This window comes from Rana temporaria, chromosome 4 (assembly GCF_905171775.1).
Source record: "Rana temporaria chromosome 4, aRanTem1.1, whole genome shotgun sequence".
NCBI lineage: Eukaryota > Metazoa > Chordata > Amphibia > Anura > Ranidae > Rana > Rana temporaria.
The window spans coordinates 318336772-318356345 of NC_053492.1; the positions used below are offsets into that span (position 1 = coordinate 318336772).

Sequence of the window (19574 nt, forward strand, 5' to 3'; positions counted from 1 at the left end):
GCATTTCACAAGTGTCAATTGCTTTTATTGACAATTATATTAAGTTTATGCGAGTCAATATTTGCAGTGTTGACCCTTCTTTTTAACCACTTCCCGACGGCCGTACGAATATGTGCGGCCGCAGGGTGGTTCTAAATCTCTGACAGGACGCATATATTCGTCCTCCGCTCTTCCAGGCCACTAGAGGGCGCGTGAGCGCCGCCGGCGGCGCGCACGTGCCCACCGCATTCCTGAGATACCGTTGCGCGTGCCTGGCGGCCGCGATGTCTGCTAGGCACTCGCAATCGGTGGTTACAGGTACAAGGACATGGATCTCTGTGTATAAACACAGAGATCCATGTCCTGTCAGGGAGAGAGGAGACCCATCTGTGTCCCTTGTACATAGGGACACAGCATCGGTCACCTCCCCCAGTCACCCCCCTCCCCCACAGTTAGAACACACCCAGGGAATACATTTAACCCCTTCCATGCCTTCTTAGTGTTAACCCCTTCACTGCCAGTCACATTTATACAGTAATCGGTGCATTTTTATAGCACTGATCGCATTATAAATGTGAATGGCGCCAAAAATGTGTCAAAAGTGTCCGATGTGTCCGCCATAACATCGCAGTTCAAATAAAAATCGCAGATCGCCGCCATTACTAGTAAAAAAAAAATTTATAATAACTCTGTCCCCTATTTTGTAAGCGCTATAACTTTTGCGTAAACCAGTCGCTTATTGCGATTTTTTTTTTTTTACCAAAAATATGTAGAAGAATATGTATCGGCCTAAACTGAGAAAAAAATGTTTTAAAAAAAAAAAAAATGGGCTATTTATTATAGTAACAAGTAAAAAATAGACTTTTTTTCAAAATTGTCGCTCTTTTTTTGTTTATGGCGCAAAAAAAAAAAAACGCAGAGGTGATCAAATACCACCAAAAGAAAGCTCTATTTGTGGGGAAAAAAGGAAGCCAATTTTGTTTGGGAGCCATGTCGCACGACCACGCAATTGTCAGTTAAAGTGACGCAGTGCCAGAAGCTGAAATGTCACCTGGTCAGGAAGGGGTATACGTGCCCAGTAAGGAAGTGGTTAAAGACCTATGCAATTCACCCTGGCATGCTGTCAATCAACTTCTGAGCCACATCCTGACTGATGGCAGCCCATTCTTGCATAGACAATACTTTTTGTTCACCCACCACTTGAAGATTGACCACAAGTTCTCCATGGCATTAAGGTCTGGGGAGTTTCCTGTACATGGACCCATGGACTGTCTGTCCCTGATGTTTTTCCTGGAGAGAAGTGGCTTCTTTGCTGCCCTTCGTGACACCAGTCCATCCAAAAGCCTTTGCAGAGGCACTCCCACCTGCCTACTGCTATTCCTGAGAAAGCGCTGCACTGGTGGTGCCCGATGCCACAGCTGAATCAACTGTGGGAGATGGTCCTGGCGCTTACTGGACTTTCTTGGGTGCCCTGAAGCCTTCTTCACAAATGCAGTGGAAATGTTTTTTTTTTATGGGATTCATTTTCATGACCAAGGAGGGACTTTGCAATTAATTGCAATTCATCTGATCACTCTTTATACATTTCTGGAGTATATGCAAATTGCCATCATGAGGCAGCAGACTATTTGAAAATATTTGTGTCATTCTCAAAACTTTTGGCCATGGCTGTACAATGCACATATACTGTAGGTTTCATTTAAACACCTGAATACTGGTAATTTTTTTCCTGCCCAGCCCATTATTCAACTTTTACATCAGATGTTGGTGGGGACACTAGTAATAGGTAGAGGTTTTGTGCAATGATACACTGTGACAGATTTTTTGGCATGAGCTGGTACACCGAGACTGATGTTAATGGGACACTAGTCTAGTAACAAATGTTTTTGTACAGTAGCAGCATTTATTGTTTTTTCTTCTATTTTATTATTTTCTATTCTATGTTTTATTTTCTATTCAAATATATTATTTTTGTAATTTGAATTTCAGAAGAGAAGGAGGATTATATTTTATTTTCTATTCTAATCTATATTTTTATTTTCTATTCTATTTTATTCTGTTTTACGCCATTCTTTTCCATTTCTTTATATTCTATTTTATTGTATTTGGAAATTTGAATTTAAAAACTGATTTCAAATCTGCTTCAAATTTGATTTGAGTTTTGTTATTTCGGATTCTTTTACATCCAAATTCCCTGAATAACAAATAATTTGTCTGAATTATGATTCAGAACAAAATGAAGCACACATGTCTAGGTAGAATTCCTGCCATATCCACAAAGTATTGTAGCTACAGCTTGTTTGACCAAGTAAATTGGCACATTAATACATTTACTACAGGTGAGCGTGAGAGACTGCAGAGAAAGTAATTGGGGGTGGTAAAAACGTGTCTCAACCACTTGCCGACCGCCTTCCGCAGATATGTCCACTGGCCACCCGCAATCGTGGTACAGAGAGGCAGAATGGGGATTTGCCTATGTAAACAAGGCGGATCCCTGTTCTGAAAGGGGACAACATGAAGATCTGCTGTACCTAGTGATCAGGAACAGCAATCTCTGTTGTCCCAATAAGCCCATCCCCCCACACAGTTAGAACACAGTTAACCCCTTCCCTGCCAGTGTAATTTATACATTGATCAGTGCATTTCCCAAAAAGTGTCACTTATGGTCAGATTTGTCTGCCGCAATGTCGTACTCCCACTAAAAATAGCAGATCGCTGCCATTACCAGTAAAAAAACAATAAAAAAAGGGTCCCTTTACCAAAAATATGTAGAAGAATACATATCAGCCTAAATTTTCTGAATTTTTCTTTGGATATGTATTATAGCAGAAAGTAAACAAATATAAAAACCTCAAAAAAGGTGATCAAATACCACCAAAAGAATGCACTAAATTGTGGGGAAAAAATAACTAAATTTTGTTTGGGTACAACGTCCCACGCAATTGTCAGTTAAAGCGACGCAGTGCCATATCGCAAAAAATGGCCTGGTCATTAAATGGGTAAATTATTCCGGGGCTGAAGTGGTTAACCACATGTTAAGGAACTCCTATGCCACGTACACATGATCGGGCTTTTGCCCGGCAAAATCACATCGGAAAAAAAATAGAACATGTTCTATATCTAAACTCCGATGGAATTCAATCGGAATTTCCGATGAAAAAACTCAGATGGGGCTACACACGATCGGAAAATCCGATGGAGAAATTCCAATTGTGTGTACAGGGCATAGGTTCACACAATTGAGGCTCCATGAGGTGAATTTGCTTGGGCACGACAGCTAATTCATTTGAATGGGCCATCTGGCCTGCGTTTCATGCAGGAAAGCATTTCCTGGACCATTTTTAAACCACAGCGGCTGTGAAAAAATTCCCAGCATTTTCCACATCTGCAAAGGCGTTGCATTTTTACATGCATGTGGGTGCTAGTAGAAATGAATGGCAGCCCCGCGCATCTGTAAAGAATAGTGCGTTTTTGTTGTTGGTGGTTGCAGGTGCGTGAACAGCTGCGATTGCCACACCTGCAACTACCCACATTAATGTGAACCTACCCTTAGACTGGGGTGCCCCGACTGAAAAAAGGTTGGAGAAACACTGGTATATACTGTGTATAGTTAAGAAAAAATAAATAAAATTACTCCCAATGTACTGGCTGCCCATTTCTTAAGGTCCTAATATGCCAGGACCAGCGCCAGATTAAGAACATCATGGGCCTGGTGCTGAGGATTTTGGTGGGCCGGATTCCAGAAAACGTGAGTGCAGCCCCCCGCTCCTGTAACCTGGATAGGAGGAGCAGTGGGGGCGGCTGCATATAGAAAATATTTTTCTCCATCCCCCTTCTGCTGTATTGGAATGCCTGAGGCTTCAAGAGGTAGAGTAAAAGCAGGCATTATTTCCAATACTGCAGAGAGGAGATGGAGAAAACGATTTTTTATATGCAGCCGCCCCCACTGCTCCTCCTCCACCTCTCAAACTCTTTGCCTCCTCGTGATCTCCACCTCCCCCAAGTACTCTCTGCCACCCTCCCAGTGCTCTCTGCCACCCTCCCAGTGCTCTCTGCCACTCCCCTCCAGTGCTCTCAACCTTCCCCCCCAGTGATCTCCACCTCCCCCAGTGCTCTCTGCCATGCCACCCCCCAGTGCTCTCTGCCACCCCTAGTGCTTTCAACCTCCCCCCAGTGCTCTCTGCCACCCCCCCCCCAGTGCTCTCCGCCACCCCCATGCTCTCTGCCACCCCTCTCCAGTGTTCACCACCCCAATGCTCTCTGCCACCCCCCTAGTGCTCTTTGCCACCCCTCTCCAGTGCTCTCCACCACCCCGATGCTCTCTGCCACCCCCCCCCAGTGCTCTCCAACTCCCTCCATGCTCTCTGCCACCCCCCAGAGCTCTCAACCACCCCCCAGTGCTCTCCACCTCCCTGCATGTTACTTAGCCGGAGGTGCCGGTTAGCATGTCATGGGCTGCTCAATCAAAAATGCCCGGGCCTGGTTTTTGTCCCAGTCCGGGCCTGCTCAAAGTCAATCTTTATTTCTCTTTTTTTTTTCTTTTTGGGCAAATGGGCCTATTTTGAGGAGGGGGCCTGGAGCTGCAGCTCCAATGGCCCCTATGTTAATCTGGCCCTGGCCAGTACAATACATATGCCCCACAAATTAGCCCTTTTTGGAAAGTAGACAGTCTGAGGCAATTAGTAAGAGGCATGGCAAGTTTTTTCACATTGCAATTTTTTGTCACAATATTTTGAAAAAGGGTCTCTGAACTTTAATGTTACTATCAGTATTGACAGTTACCCATAACTTATAAACAGGACAGTCTTTAATGGGGCAGCTTCCCTGGGCCCTGTCCTTTCTAAGGGGGCACACAGTTATTTACCCCATGAGCCAACGCTACCTGCAAATTGGGGACTTGATGATAGCACTGCTGTATTCCTGAGCCAGCAGAGAAGGGGCAGGGCCAGAAGTTCCACTGATGTTCTGACCTTGCCACACACAGTCTGTATGCTAAGGGGGAGGCAGCACTGTATTCCCCAGCCAGCAGGGAAGGATGGGCCAGGAGCTCCACTGACGCTTTGACCACACCCCATGCAGCCTGTATGCTCGAGAGGTAACGGTTGTAGTAGGAGCTGAGATCTGAGTGGGGGACCCGCCCCTGGATTTCTAAAAGTGCATGGTGAGCCCGGCTGGCCAGGTATGTCCTTCCCCCTATAGACTGCTATCCTATATCCTGAGCTGCTGTTCAGCTGGAAAGCTGTGCATTGCTGAAAGGTCTCTGACCATCTCCTGTAGTACGTGTGCAGTCTCTGGCCATCTCCTGTAGTACATGTGCAGTAACTTACCACCTCCTGTAGTGTGTCTGTATTAGTGTGCCACTTTACTTGGTCAAATAGTTAGGACTAGACTATTTTTCACTACTCAGTTAACAGTAACCTCTAGCAACCAGTGAGCGGTAATGTTATGCTGTGAGTGGTATGAAGTGCAGTAACTTCTAGCAACCAATCAGTGAGTGGTAATGATGTGCAGTAACCTTTAGCAACCAATCAACAAGCAGAAATTATGTGTTGCACCCTCTAGCAACCAGTCAGTGAGCAGTAATGATAGGCTGTAACCTCTGCCAACCAAGTGCAATCACTACGCCATCTGCTGCTGAAAACCGATTTTGCGTCTACTGGCTATTTTTTTGAATGTCTCAGAATGGTGGCGGCCAATTAAATGTTGAGTCAATGTCATTAATATCAATATTAAAGATGGCCCTGCTTATAAAGTGTACTCACCCAGATGGAATACTGGGCAGTGGGCACAGACAGCATTGTAATTTACTTAGTGCAGTGTCAGGTGCGATGCGGGAACCCGCAGGTTTTCCACACTAGTGTGAACCAAACCAAAATGCTAATGCGCATATAGACTCCATGCACACTAGCATTTTTTTAAGCTAAAAAAAAGTCTGGGAAAAAAAAAATCTGACAATAGCTTTTTGTAGTAGTGTTTAAGAGCATTTAACCACTTGACCACTGGGCACTTAAACACCCTTAATAACCAGACCAGTTTTCAGCTTTCGGTGCTCTCACATTTTGAATGACAATAACTCAGTCATACAACACTAACCAAATGAAAATGTTGTCCTTTTTTCCCCCACAAATAGAACTTTCTTTTGGTGGTATTTGATCACCTCTGCGTTTTTTTTTTTCGCTATAAATGAAAAAAGAACGAAAATTTTGTAAAAAAAAATGAATTTTTATTCATTTCTATCATAAAATTTTGCAAAAAAGTTATTTTTCTTCATAAATTTGGCCTAAAATGTATACTGCTACATATCATTGGTAAAAAAAAAAAAAAAATACAAATTTGGATATTATTTAGTCTGGGTGAAAGTAATAGGGTCTACAAGCTATGGTACCAATTACTGAAAATGTATCAATTTGATCATACCTGATGTACTGACAGCTTCTCCCATTTCTTGAGACCCTAACAAGCCAGTAAAGTACAAATATCCCCCAAATGACCCATTTTTGGAAAGTAGACATTCCAAGGTAGTAAGTAAGAGGCATAGTTCGTTTTTTGAAGTTGTCATTCTTTCCCACAATTCTTTGCAAGATTAATAGCTGGATTCAGGTAGATGGGCGCATCTTTCAGGCGGCGTAGCGTATCGTATTTATGCTACGCTGCCTTAAGTCAGAGAGGCAAGTGCTGTATTCACAAAGCACTTGCCTCCTAAGTTACGGCGGCATAGCGTAAATGGGGCCGGCGTAAGTGCGCCTAATTCAAATGAGAATGAGGGGGCGTGTTTTATGTAAATGATTGGTGACCCGTCGTGATTGAGACTTTTTACGAACGGCGCATGCGCCGTCCGTGTACATAGCCCAGTGTGCATTGCTCCAAAGTACGCCGCAAGGACGTATTGGTTTCGACGTGAACGTAAATTACGTCCAGCCCCATTCACGGACTAGATCGGCGTATCTAGTCATTTGCATATTCTACGCGGAACTCAACGGGAGCGCTACCTGGCGGCCAGCGTAAATATGCACCCTAAGATACGACGGCGTAGGAGACTTACGCCGCTCGTATCTTAGCCTAATTTAAGCGGATCTGGTTTCCAGCTTAAATTTACGACGGCATAGATTCAGAGTTACGACGGCGTATCTACCGATACGCCGGCGTAACCCTACGTGAATCTAGCTATAAGATTTTTTTTTTTCCCACACCATATTGTCATTATAACAGGTTATTTCTCTCACATGGCATGTATATTCCACAAATGACACCCCAAAATATATTCTGCTGCTCCTCCTGAGTATGGCGATACCACATGTGTGAGACTTTTACACAGCCTGGCCACATACAGAGGCCCAACACTGAAGTAGCAACTTCAGGCGTTCCCAGGAGCATAAATTAAACATCTAATCTCTCAACCACCTATTACAATTTTGAAGGCCCTGGAACACCAGGACAATGGAAACGCCCACAAAGTAACCCAATTTTGGAAAGAAAAAAACCTCAACGTATAACCTATGAGGCATAATGAGTCTTTTGAACGGTTCATTTTTTTCCAGATGTTTTTGGAAAATGTGGAAAAAAAATGAAAACGCATTTTTTTTTAACAAAGTTGTCCATTTATAGGATATTTCCAACACATAGCAAAAATGACACCCCAAAATATATTCTGCTGCTCCTCCTGAGTATGGCGATACCACATGTGTAAGCTTTTTTAACAGCCTGGCCACAGAGACCCAACATCCAAGAAGCACCATCAGGTGTTCTAGGGACACAGATTACACATCCAATTCCCTTACAATCTATCACATTTTTGAAGGCCCTTCATATTTCTAACACAGCATGTACATACCAAGAATTACACCCTAAAATACATTCTGCTGAGTAATGGGTAAAAAAAAAAAAAAAAAAAAGAAGATTACCTGTGGTTTTTGTAGTGCAATTGTCCACAGGAGGAGAGCCCTGATCCAGGCAGCAGGCAGGGACGTGGTCAGCGACAGTGAATGGAATTTTCCAGGCAGCAGGCAGGAATATTGTCCATAGTCAGTACAGGCACGAATACTGTCCATATACAGTCCAGGGCCAGTTCAAGCAGTGCCAAAATATTGGTCCTGGTAGTAAGCAGGAACATGGTCCAAGTAGCAGGCCAGGAAAGAATGGGGTCAGGGGTAGAGGCTTCTCCCACCCAAATATCTTGGAAGCCTCCGGGCAACCAGACCCTAATCCGGGAATGAGAAAACTAAAAAATTTATTTTTTCATCCAGAAAGACAATTCTGGAGCCCCTCACATATGTGAGACCCCTGTGTTCCCACTAGCATAGCAGGGTAAAAGATCAATCCAAGAGGCAGGCAAAAAACATGGTCAAACAGTCCAGGGTCAGTTCCAGATCAGGCAGAGGTAGGTACAGTTAAGTGTTAGGCAGAAGCATGGTCGTATAACAAGCCAGGGTCAGTTCCGGAGAAGGCAGAGGTATTTTTAGCGTTAGGCAAAAGCATGGTCGTATAACAGTCCAGGGTCGGTTCCGGAGAAGGCAGAGGTATGTACAGTGAAGTGGCATAAGGGGTGTGGAGGAAAATGACAGGAATTAGAATTAGAATTTTGAGCAGTATGGTAACGGCGGAAACACACACCTAAACAGAGGCCTGGTTGGGAAGTACAATTGGGACAATAAACTGTGGTGTCTCTTCGGACTCCTCCTCTGGAGCACACCCGGCATCTCTTCTGACGTCTTGTGCCTGTTTCACTGGGGGGAATTTTGTCAGGAAAGTGGCGTTCGTGGAGTCTGCTAACGCAATCAGAGCTAATATTTTCTGGTGGACTTTCAGGGTACAAAAGGGTAGTGATAACTTCTTCTTGGTAGTGCAGATAGGGTACGGGATTCTGTGTTGATTTTTTGGAAATTACATAAGTGTTATAGAAGGCCAAACTGAAAAAATAAATGGACACTTTCTTATACCAGTGAAGGGATTTTCTTGAGGGAAGGTAGGGTTCAATCATCTGATCGTTGAAGTCCACTCCTCCCATAAACAAATTGTAATCATAGACACAAGATGGTTATTGGATTGGGCCGTTTCTTTTGGGGACTTCCACGTAGGTGTCGTTGTGGATCGTGGTAAGCATGTGAATGTCTCGTCTGTCCCTCCACTTGACAGCCAATAGCTCCTGGTTCCGCAAACATGTCGTCTCCCCTCGTCTTAGCTTTTGATTGACCAATTTTTGTGGGAAGCCCTTTCTGTTGGTTCTTACTGTGCCACATGCTGGGGTGTCCCTCCGGTGAAAATTGCGAAACAGGGGCAGGCTAGTATAAAAATTGTCCAGATAAAGGTGGTATCCCTTTCTAAGCAGTGGATAGATAAGCTCCCAGACCACTTTTCCACTGGTTCCAATGTATTCTTGGCATTCGGGGGGGGGGTGGGGGGGAGTCCTTCCCTTCGTACACCAGGAAGGAGTAGATGTACCCCGTGTCTCGGTCGCAAAGTTTGTACATTTTAACCCCATATCGGGCCCTTTTGCTGGGGACGAACTGTTTGATGCCCAGCCTGCCTGAGAATTTGACAAGGGACTCATCTATGGATATATTCTGTTCAGGGTTATATAACTTGGGGAATTTTTCAAAAATTGGCCAAATTTTAAATAATTTGTCAAAAGCAGGTAATTTGTCATTTTGGGGAGGGCACTGGGTGTTATCATTATAGTGGAGGAACCGCAGAATCATAAAGTATTGGGATTTGGGCATACGGGATGAGAAGACTGGCATGTGGTGGATGGCTTTGGTAGACCAATAGGAGTACGTTTTTTTTTTTTTTTGTTTTTTTTTTGAGAGACCCATATTGAAAGTTAGGCCTAAGAATATTTTGAACTCCTCTACGGTGAGTTGTCTCCACTCAAAGGGGCGGGCATAACTGGAACCAGGGTTGCTTTCTATGAACTGCTGAGCGTAGAGGTTGCACTGGGCCACAATGGATACGAGTAATTCTTCGGTAAAAATTAAATTAAAAAAATCAATCATGGCAAAATTATGCATTGGTGCACTGGACGGCACAGGCGGCACGTGTGGGCACAGGCGGCACTGATGGGCACAGGTGGCACTGGTGTGGCACAGGTGGCACTGGTGGGGCACAGATGGGGCAGAGATGTGACAAATTGGGCACTATTGGGCACTGCTTAGCACTCACGTTTTGTATCTTATCTCTCTCCTCCTCTCTCATGCTGCAAAGGTGTTAGGAGAGTTGAGATGACCTGGAGATGACCTGTTTGTTTACATTTGTGATCGCGCCGTCATTGGATGGCGCGATCACGTGGCAAAGAGACACTTTTATTGGCTCGTCACCACGATCCTTGTTGCTGCGGGTCCCATGGACCCGGCGAGCACAGTTGATCACGTGTGCGCGCCTGTTCGAGGAACGATGTCAATAGACGTCCTCCCAGAGCTAAGGAACCGCTTGGAAGCCGTATTTCGGCTATAAGGCGGTGACTAAGTGATTAATTGCCATTTTTGCAAAAAAAAAAAAAAAAAAAAAAAAAGAAGTAATAACAGCTTCAAGGAGCTTAAAAAAAAAAATGCTAGTGTGCATGGAGCCAAAAGCTTCTAAAAGGCTAGTGTGACTGAAGAAGCTGGGACAAAAATGCCATCATAATTTTGCTCTAGCATTTTTGAGCTTATAAAAACGCTAGTGTGCATTGAGCTTAAAGAACATGTAATGACATGCTCATGCCCATTCACAGTAGTGTTTTTTTATATATTCTCGATGTCCCCCTCTCTATATCTAATTCTCCACACACATACAACTTTTTAACCCACTGGTGCTGATATATAGGAGGAAATAAGCCTTCTTCCTCTAAAATCGCGCCAGCTTCTCTCTCAGATTCTCCACCTCCGAGCTGGAAAATCTGCGAGGGAGAGATTTCAATGTAACGGCTGTGAGATCTTCAGATCTCATTTTTATAAACTGCCCGTTTGGGACAGAACGGTTGTGTGCTGTGATGAGAACATGTGCTCTGCTTCTCATCTCAGCTACATAAACGGATACACAGGAGAGATCAGCCTGGGGTACCATCCTATAAAACCAGGGCATAAAGCCCCTAGATCAAAATAAGAACTTACATGCAAAAAACTGTGGTATATAATCATTACAAAAATATGTAAATTAAAGGAAAAATTACCTTTTCTTCCACCCCAACAGCTTTGAGAGCTTGGCGTCCTCTGTGTGAAAGTGCCAAATTGATACTTCTCCCACTCACAATTTTGGCTTTTCTTATATCTGTTAAAAATGCAATAATAAGCACAATTATGTTCTTAAAACGAGGTGTATGTATATAATACATATTAGGCCCCATTCACACTTGTGTGACTTCTTATGTGAATTTGGACCCCAAATCCACATGACAAGTCGCACCACATATTTGTCTTTCTTGCAAGATGCCAACACACCTGGCTCCAACTGAGAATTCCCCAAACAAGGGTGGAGGAGAACAGGAGAACATTATGCTGTCCCTCTGAAAGCTAACGGAATATAGCTGCAACCTGTGTGTCCATTCAGACACGGAGCCGTGGCTTGGCCCCACCCCACCTTACTCTGCGTTTCCTCACTAACTTTGATCACTCACCCCCTGTGTCTCGGCCAATCAGGAGACAGAATCCCGGACAGCCGAGTCTCTTATGCAACATCGCTGGATCGAGATGGGGCTCAGGAAAATATTAGGGGGCTGCTGCACACAGGTTTTTTTATCTTAATGCATTCTATGTAATAGGATAAAAAAAATAAAACTTTCTGCCTTTGAAACTACTTTAATCCTGCACAGGGCAGCAGACAGCCAGGTGATGCAGAGGTAGTAGGGGCTATGGCGCCGCTGTGCCTCTTTTGCCTCTGCCTGGTTCTGGATCAGCACTTTCTGTCATGCACAATGATTTATATATGTAGGTATAAAACGTAGGTATGGCTTAAATTGTTTGGGTTCATATGCTTTGAAATTGATGTGGTGTAGAACGATTAGTATACAGTAAGTTTTGGTATACTTAGGGCTTTTTTGCCTCAAAAATTGGTGCAAGTACTCCCTCCTTCCGTGTCACTCCTTTTCTCTGCAGCCTATCCACCTCCAAGTACCCTCCCTTGGTTCCACCCCCTAGCTACCTCCCAGTACCATCCCTTTGAGAAAACAGAACCAAGTATCCTTTTTGATGCTTGGCAAGTAACTTGTATGCAATTTGGTGAAAAGAAAAATCAGTAAAATAGATATACTGCAATACCCCCCGTACAACAATAGATCTTCACAGCAACAATAGACCACCTGCAACAAAATACTCCCACAGCAACAATGGATCTCCCAGCAGTCCGCAACAATAGATCCCTCCCAAAACAGTAGATCCCTCCCAGCAACAGAAGACCCTTCTTAGCAACAATACACCCTTCCCTCAATAACAGACAAGCCCAGCGAAAGTAAATCCCCTGGCAGCCAGTGTTATTAGACCCTCCAGCACACCCCAGTACCCCATGTTATTACCTAAATTTAGTTCTGGTGGAACTCAGTTGCCCCTGAAAAAAATCCCCTGGTTATGCATGTCCTACCTTCTCTTGCTTCATAAAGATCAACTTGGAATCCCTTTTTTGCAAAGAAGCATGCATTTAGGCCGCCAACCTGCAGAATACATAGGAGAAAGTTATTGTTTTATTCATTTATAGCCATATATCCTATCGATTTTTCGGCGTAGGGGGGGGGTCTCCTTACAACCCATACCAGTCTCATGTAGACATGTATACTGCCGAAAAAAAATATTTTTTTTTCGTTTTCCTTTCATTCTTTTTTTGCTTTTTTCGGAAATTCGAAAATTCAGAATTCCAAAAATGCAAAAAAAACGAATGAAACGAAAAAAAAATTTCTTCGAAAGTTCTAAAAAATTTGGAAAATTTCCCCATTTTAGATTTTCGAATCTCAAATTTTTTAAATTCCGAATTTTTTTTAAAAAAATTCCAAAATACAAAAATTGGGAATTTACAAATTTCTCAAAATTCGTTAAAAAACGAATTAGAAACTAAGGGCCAAATTCCCAAAAACGTAGCCTAACTTAAATTTCAGCAGTTAAGTTACACTGACTTAAAATCTCTACCTAAGTGCCCGATCGTCAAAGCACTTACCTAGAAATTTCAGGCCGTGTAACTTAAGTGCCGCCGTCGTAAGGCGGTCCTCCTCTCCTGGGGGCGTTTAAAATTTAAATGAGGCACGCTCCCGCGCCGGCCGTACTGCGCATGACGTCATTTTCCCGACGTGCAGCGCGCAAACGTAATTAACGCCGGGCGGCTTTGAGAATTTCGACGGGACACTAAAGTTGCGACGGGTGAAAAAAAAAAAGACGCGCCGGGAAAAGAAATAATTATAAAAAAAAATGACAGCGTCGCTCAGCATGCATTCCTGAGAGGGAGAACTCCATGCCAATTTTCAAAGAAAAAACCGGCATGGGTTCCCCCCCCCAGGAGCATACCAGGCCCTTAGGTCTGGTATGGGTTGTAAGGAGACCCCCCCACGCCGAAAAATTGACGTAGGGGGTCCCCCTACAATCCATACCAGACCCGTATCCAAAGCACGCTACCCGGCCGGTCAGGAAGGGAGTGGGGACGAGCGAGCGCCCCCCCCCCCCTCCTGAGCCGTGCCAGGCCGCATGCCCTCAACATGGGGGGGTTGGGTGCTCTGGGGCAGGGGGGCGCACTGCGGGCCCCCCCACCCCAGAGCACCCTGTCCCCATGTTGATGAGGACAGGACCTCTTCCCGACAACCCTTGCCGTTGGTTGTCGGGGTCTGCGGGAGGGGGCTTATCGGAATCTGGGAGTCCCCTTTAATAAGGGGGCCCCCAGATACCGGCCCCCCACCCTAAGTGAATGGATATGGGGTACATCGTACCCCTATCCATTCACCTGGAGGCAAAAAGTAAAAGTTAGTAAACACACAACACAAGGGTTTTTAAAATAATTTATTATTCTGCTCCGGATGCCCCCCCTGTCTTCTTTATTAGCTCTATTTCCAGGGGGGGCTTCTTCTTCCACTCTCCGGGGGTCTTCCACTCTCCGGGGGTCTTCTTCCACTCTCCGGGGGGGTTTCTTCTTCCGCTCTCCGGGGGGGGGGCTTCTCCGCTCTCCGGGGGTCTTCTTCCATCTTCTCCCCTCTTCCGCTGTTGACTCGGCGAACCCCGGTTCTTCTGCAGATGTCCGGTGCCTTCTTCTTCAGCTCTGGCTGCCTGCTATCTTTGTGTGTTAGCTCAATTAGTAACAGGCAGCCGGCGCGGTCTTCTGTGACGTCAGGGTCTTCTCTTCTGTTCTTCTCCCCTCTTCCGATGTTGACTCGTCGCATCTTGTCGCTGTAATGATGGAAGCGCGCCTTGCATCCCATTTATATAGGCATCACCGTCCCATCATGCTCCGGTAGGTACCCACGTGGTGGGTGCACGTGGGTAGGCACCCACCACGTGGGTACCTGCCGGAGCATGATGGGACGGTGATGCCTATATAAATGGGATGCAAGGCGCGCTTCCATCATTACAGCGACAAGAGGCGACGAGGCAACATCGGAAGAGGGGAGAAGAAGAACCTGACGTCACAGAAGACCGCGCCGGCTGCCTGTTAGAAATTGAGCTAACACACACAGATAGCAGGCAGCCAGCGCTGAAGAAGAAGGCACCGGACATCTGCAGAAGAACCGGGGTTCGCCGAGTCAACAGCGGAAGAGGGGAGAAGATGGAAGAAGACCCCCGGAGAGCGGAGAAGCCCCCCCGAGAGCGGAGAAGCCCCCCCCCGGAGAGCGGAAGAAGAAACCCCCCCGGAGAGTGGAAGAAGACCCCCGGAGAGTGGAAGAAGAAGCCCCCCCTGGTAATAGAGCTAATAAAGAAGACAGGGGGGGCATCCGGAGCAGAATAATAAATTATTTTAAAAAGCCTTGTGTTGTGTGTTTACTAACTTTTACTTTTTGCCTCCAGGTGAATGGATAGGGGTACGATGTACCCCATATCCATTCACTTAGGGTGGGGGGCCGGTATCTGGGGGCCCCCTTATTAAAGAGGACTCCCAGATTCCGATAAGCCCCCACCCGCAGACCCCGACAACCAACGGCAAGGGTTGTCGGGAAGAGGTCCTGTCCTCATCAACATGGGGACAGGGTGCTCTGGGGTGGGGGGGCCCGCAGTGCGCCCCCCTGCCCCAGAGCACCCAACCCCCCCATGTTAAGGGGGATGCGGCCTGGCACTGCTCAGGAGGGGGGGGGCGCTCGCTCGTCCCCACTCCCATTCCTGACCGGCCGGGTAGCGTGCTTTGGATACGGGTCTGGTATGGATTGTAGGGGGACCCCCTACGTCGATTTTTCGGCGTAGGGGGGGTCTCCTTACAACCCATACCAGACCTAAGGGTCTGGTATGCTCCTGGGGGGGGAACCCATGCCGGTTTTGAATTTAAAAATTGCCGTGGAGTTCTCCCTCGGGAATGCATACCAAATGCCGTCGCTGGAATGGGCCTTTACAATGTGTGACTAACTTTCCACATTATAAAACCAGCCCTAGTTTTGCGCAGGCAAATTCGGAACTTACGCAGAAATCACAGTGATGAAATGCTTTGAAAATCTGCTTAAGTCCTCATTTGCATACGCAAAGCTGCATTTCAATGAGAAATGCCCCCAGTGGCGGATGCGGTACTGCATCCTAAAATCTGACCGTGTAAGTGTCTTACACATGTCAGATTTTCTGCCTAACTTTGGAAAAAGCCTTTTGAGAATCGTTTCCAAAGTTAGGCACAGACTGAACAGCAGTTAAGTCTGCGTATCTCTTTTGAGAATCAGGCCCTAAATGTCATGTCTAGTCTCATATATTACAATATTACATTCTGGAAGTTACTAACTGTCAAGTGCTGGAAGGTTTCACAAATGCAGAGAACTACAGATTTACACCAGTAGATAAACCTTTGCTTTTTCAGTTATTTGTAGGGCTGTTACCGATTAAAATTTTATATCGATTATTCAACTAATCGAACACGAAAACAAACAAAAAAAAACACAACGATTAATTTCAATTATAAACGCACATACAGATCCAACTACTTTTAGCTGATCTCCTTGCAGGCCAATTCCCAGTGCAGCTACCAACCACTGGAAAAATGGATATCAGGATATAAAAAACACACAAAAGGCAGCTCTCGATGGGAATAGCATTAAAAAAATTTATAGTCTTCAAGTAGGTAACAAAATAAATATTGCACTGGAGATAACATCGATGTAGCTACATAAACTGTAAAAATGGTGCGAGTAATACCAAATGGTAGCAAAAGCAGTCATACAAACATCTAGCCAAGTATGATACTGGTATAAAAATGTGTACAACGATAGGCTTCATTCTAAGGATGCTCCAGTCTCAGTATTATCAGGGTTCTGCAACCCCTCACGGGCACCATGTGTCTGCTGATTCTACGCCAGCTGTACTTTGGAACTTCCTACACAAAGTACAGCAGGCGACCCGTGCTACTTTGGGCCTGACCTCTCTTGTTTTCACCCTCAGGGGTGTCTGTAACTTAGCCGCAAGGGAAGCCCTCTTTCTCTCTTCATTGGCCTCCAGCACCAGTTACAGGATAAAAAGGTTCTGCTCCTTGTTCCCCAGTTTGTTGGGATAGGCAACTTTGGCCGACTGTTCTGCAACATATTCATAGCGATGTGTATTTTTTCTCCTGGGCCAAAAAAAAATGTTTCTTTCTCGTACATCACGGGACACAGAGCGGCATATTCATTACTATGTGGGTTATATGGAGTACCTTCAGGTGATGGACACTGGCAATCTCAAACAGGAAGTGCCCCTCCCTATATAACCCCCTCCCATAGGAGGAGTACCTCAGTTTTTTCGCCAGTGTCTTAGGTGTTGGTCATGGTTTAGCTTACCTCCACATCCTTGGGATTAAGGTGGGCTAACCGGTTCTGTCCAAAGGCCTCAGTGCTAAAGTGGTCAGCAACCGGACCCCAAACCATTGGGGTGTAGCCCATAATGCTTTCTGTTCAGAGAGCTGGACCCTGGGCCCAGAACTTAGAAACCTTTGGGGGCCTAATGTTTCTGTTGCCAGGGTGCTATATGGGCCCAGGACAGTGGCTCCTTCATAGGAACCCAGGGCCTGAAGGTCTAGACGCCACCCACGGAGATGGGGGAAGATTGGACCTCTTGCTGTGCAAAAGTCCTGCGGCATGGAGCAGGCAAGTATTGGGGGAGCTTGCGGAACTTGGTTCTTAGCAGGTTCCCTACAGGGGGTGCACAGGGGGACAGGCCTGGGTATGCTCTGCATTGGCAAGGAATCACTATGTCTATGACAGAGACAGGATGATTCAATCTTTTTTCCCCAGTAATATGTGACCTCCCTGGTAAGTGTTGTTTAGCTGGGCTGCTGGCGCTAGGTGTGGGATCTCTGTAAGAGGGGAGTCTTTTTCCCATGCTAAAAGGAGGTCTGTGACCTACCTAAAGGGCTTACCTGCCTGGGTGCCTGCGCTGCTCCGTCCTCCTCCATGTGTGATGGCCCCCGCCGACGGGCGCGCGCCTGCCCGAGATATAAACGATTTTCGCGCCGTTTCCGTGGTGGGGGCGCGTCCCGGTGGGCGGCGAATCACAAATAAAGGAAGGGGAGGTCCTTCCATTAGCTGCCAAGAGCTCAGTGTCATCCTGAGCTAGAGGAGAGGAGGACACAGAGCGGAGCACGCCGAGGACACCCGGTGGCGAAAGGAAGAATTGCAGTTTTTTCTAAGGACTGTCAAACCTACAGATAGGTTTTCTTTTCCTTTTTTCAGCAGATGGCTATTGGCAATACTTAGTGGGAGACAGAGTGGTTTCTTTTCCTCTTCAAAGAAAAAAAAAAAAAAAAAAAAAAAAAGAAGAAGGGAAAGAACTGCTGATCTCCCTTCTCAGTTTGGGCGTTAGTCTCTATCGCTCCCAAACCGACAGATCCCCTTAGCTACGTCTGTGGCTGGGTGATAGCAGGTGTACCTCGGTATTGTACCATGCCTTCTGGGTCAGAGGGTATAAGGGGTGGGGATTCCCCCGCAAAATCCGAGGGCTCAGACACGGCTATGCCGCTGCTCTCCCCACAGGACATATCAGGGCACGCCTTGATGGGACCTGGGGGATCTGGTGCTGGGGCTGATCCAGGTCAGTCCAACCCCGGCTTTGTCACTGAGAGAGTTCTTGCTGTTTCTTTAGGTGAACTAGAGAAAAGAATGGCAAAAAGGATAGCTAAAGCTATATTGGGTAGAAAGCGGACTAGGTCTCCGTCACCCGAGCAAGAACCCTCAGACACAGAAATCCTTTCCCTAGGGGAATTGGATAGACTTGACGCTTTGGACCAGGGTGGTTCAGAGATCGAGGATCTGGATACTGAGGGGTCTGGTTCAGCCTCCCAAGGGGAGAGTTTGTGGGTTCAGGCCTTAACGGACATGGTCCATGAGGCATTTAAGTTACCCATACCAGAACCTCAAGTATCGGCGGTTTCAGCTTTAGGCTCTTTAAGAACGCCTCAAAGCAACGCAGTTTTCCCGATCCATCCTCTACTCGAGGAGGTCATGTTTCAGGATTGGATTAAGCCAGATAGAGTCTTTTTACCACCTAAAAAATTCTCTGTTTTATATCCTATGGAGGAGAAATTCTCCAAAAGATGGGCGCCCCCGGCGGTGGACGCAGTCATCTCCTATGTGAACAAATCTTTAACTTGTCCGGTGGAAAACGTACAGGTGTTTAAGGATCCGGTTGATAAACGCTTGGAAACATTACTGAAAGCCTCCTTTTCTTCAGCAGGGGCGATAGTTCAGCCCGCTGTGGCTGCTATTGGAATTACCCAAGCATTATCAGATAAGACTAAGCAAATGCTTAAACTTATCCCTGCCCAGCAGGCAGAGGAATTTTCGGATATACCGAGGGCTATACGCTTTACGGTGGATGCTATCAAGGACTCCATCCAGCAGGCATCACGTTTATCCTTATTTCTAATCCATATGAGAAGGCTCTTATGGTTGAAGAGTTGGGAGGCTGAGCCCCCATGCAAAAAGCTCCTGGTAGGGTTTCCCTTCCATGGAGGACGACTCTTCGGAGAAGATCTGGATAGATATATTCAGACTATATCAAGCGGCAAAAGCACTCTCTTGCCAGTCAAGAAGAAAGCCCGAGGGCCCGCGTTTAAGCGCCAGCCCTCCCCGGGACAGGGGCCCTCTAATACCAGACAGTATCGACGGCCTCCTGCAAGATCAGGCTTTACCAATAAGCCACAAGGCCAAGCCACTGGGGGCAAGAAGCAGTGGTACCGCAAGCCTGCGAAGCCAGCCCCCAAGTCGGCCTTATGAAGGGGCGCCCCCACCCACGATGGTGGGGGGAAGGCTACGTCTCTTTGCAGAAGTTTGGGAGGCCAGCATTCCCGACTGCTGGGTACGGTCTTCCGTGGCCATGGGCTACAAACTAGAATTTTCAGAATTCCCTCCTCCTCATTACCAGGAGTCAAGAGTACCAGGCGACCCGGTGAAGGGAGCCGCGTTGATGGCGGCATTGAATCATCTGCTGTGCCAGAAGGTGATAGTAGAAGTACCAGTCCAGGAACAGGGCTTGGGGTTCTACTCCAACCTGTTTATC

General features: G+C 46.2%; 1 protein-coding gene across 1 annotated transcript in view; it reads right to left on the bottom strand.

Annotated features, from left to right (window-relative positions):
- The window catches only part of KMO (kynurenine 3-monooxygenase), an 83767-nt gene that overhangs the window by 52558 nt on the left and 11635 nt on the right, over positions 1-19574 (bottom strand). The window contains exons 2-3 of the mRNA XM_040350650.1: positions 12526-12595; positions 11123-11220 (exon numbers count right to left, since the gene is read on the bottom strand). Coding sequence (XP_040206584.1) covers positions 11123-11220; positions 12526-12595 — 168 coding nt within the window. The remainder of the gene's footprint in view (positions 1-11122; positions 11221-12525; positions 12596-19574) is intronic.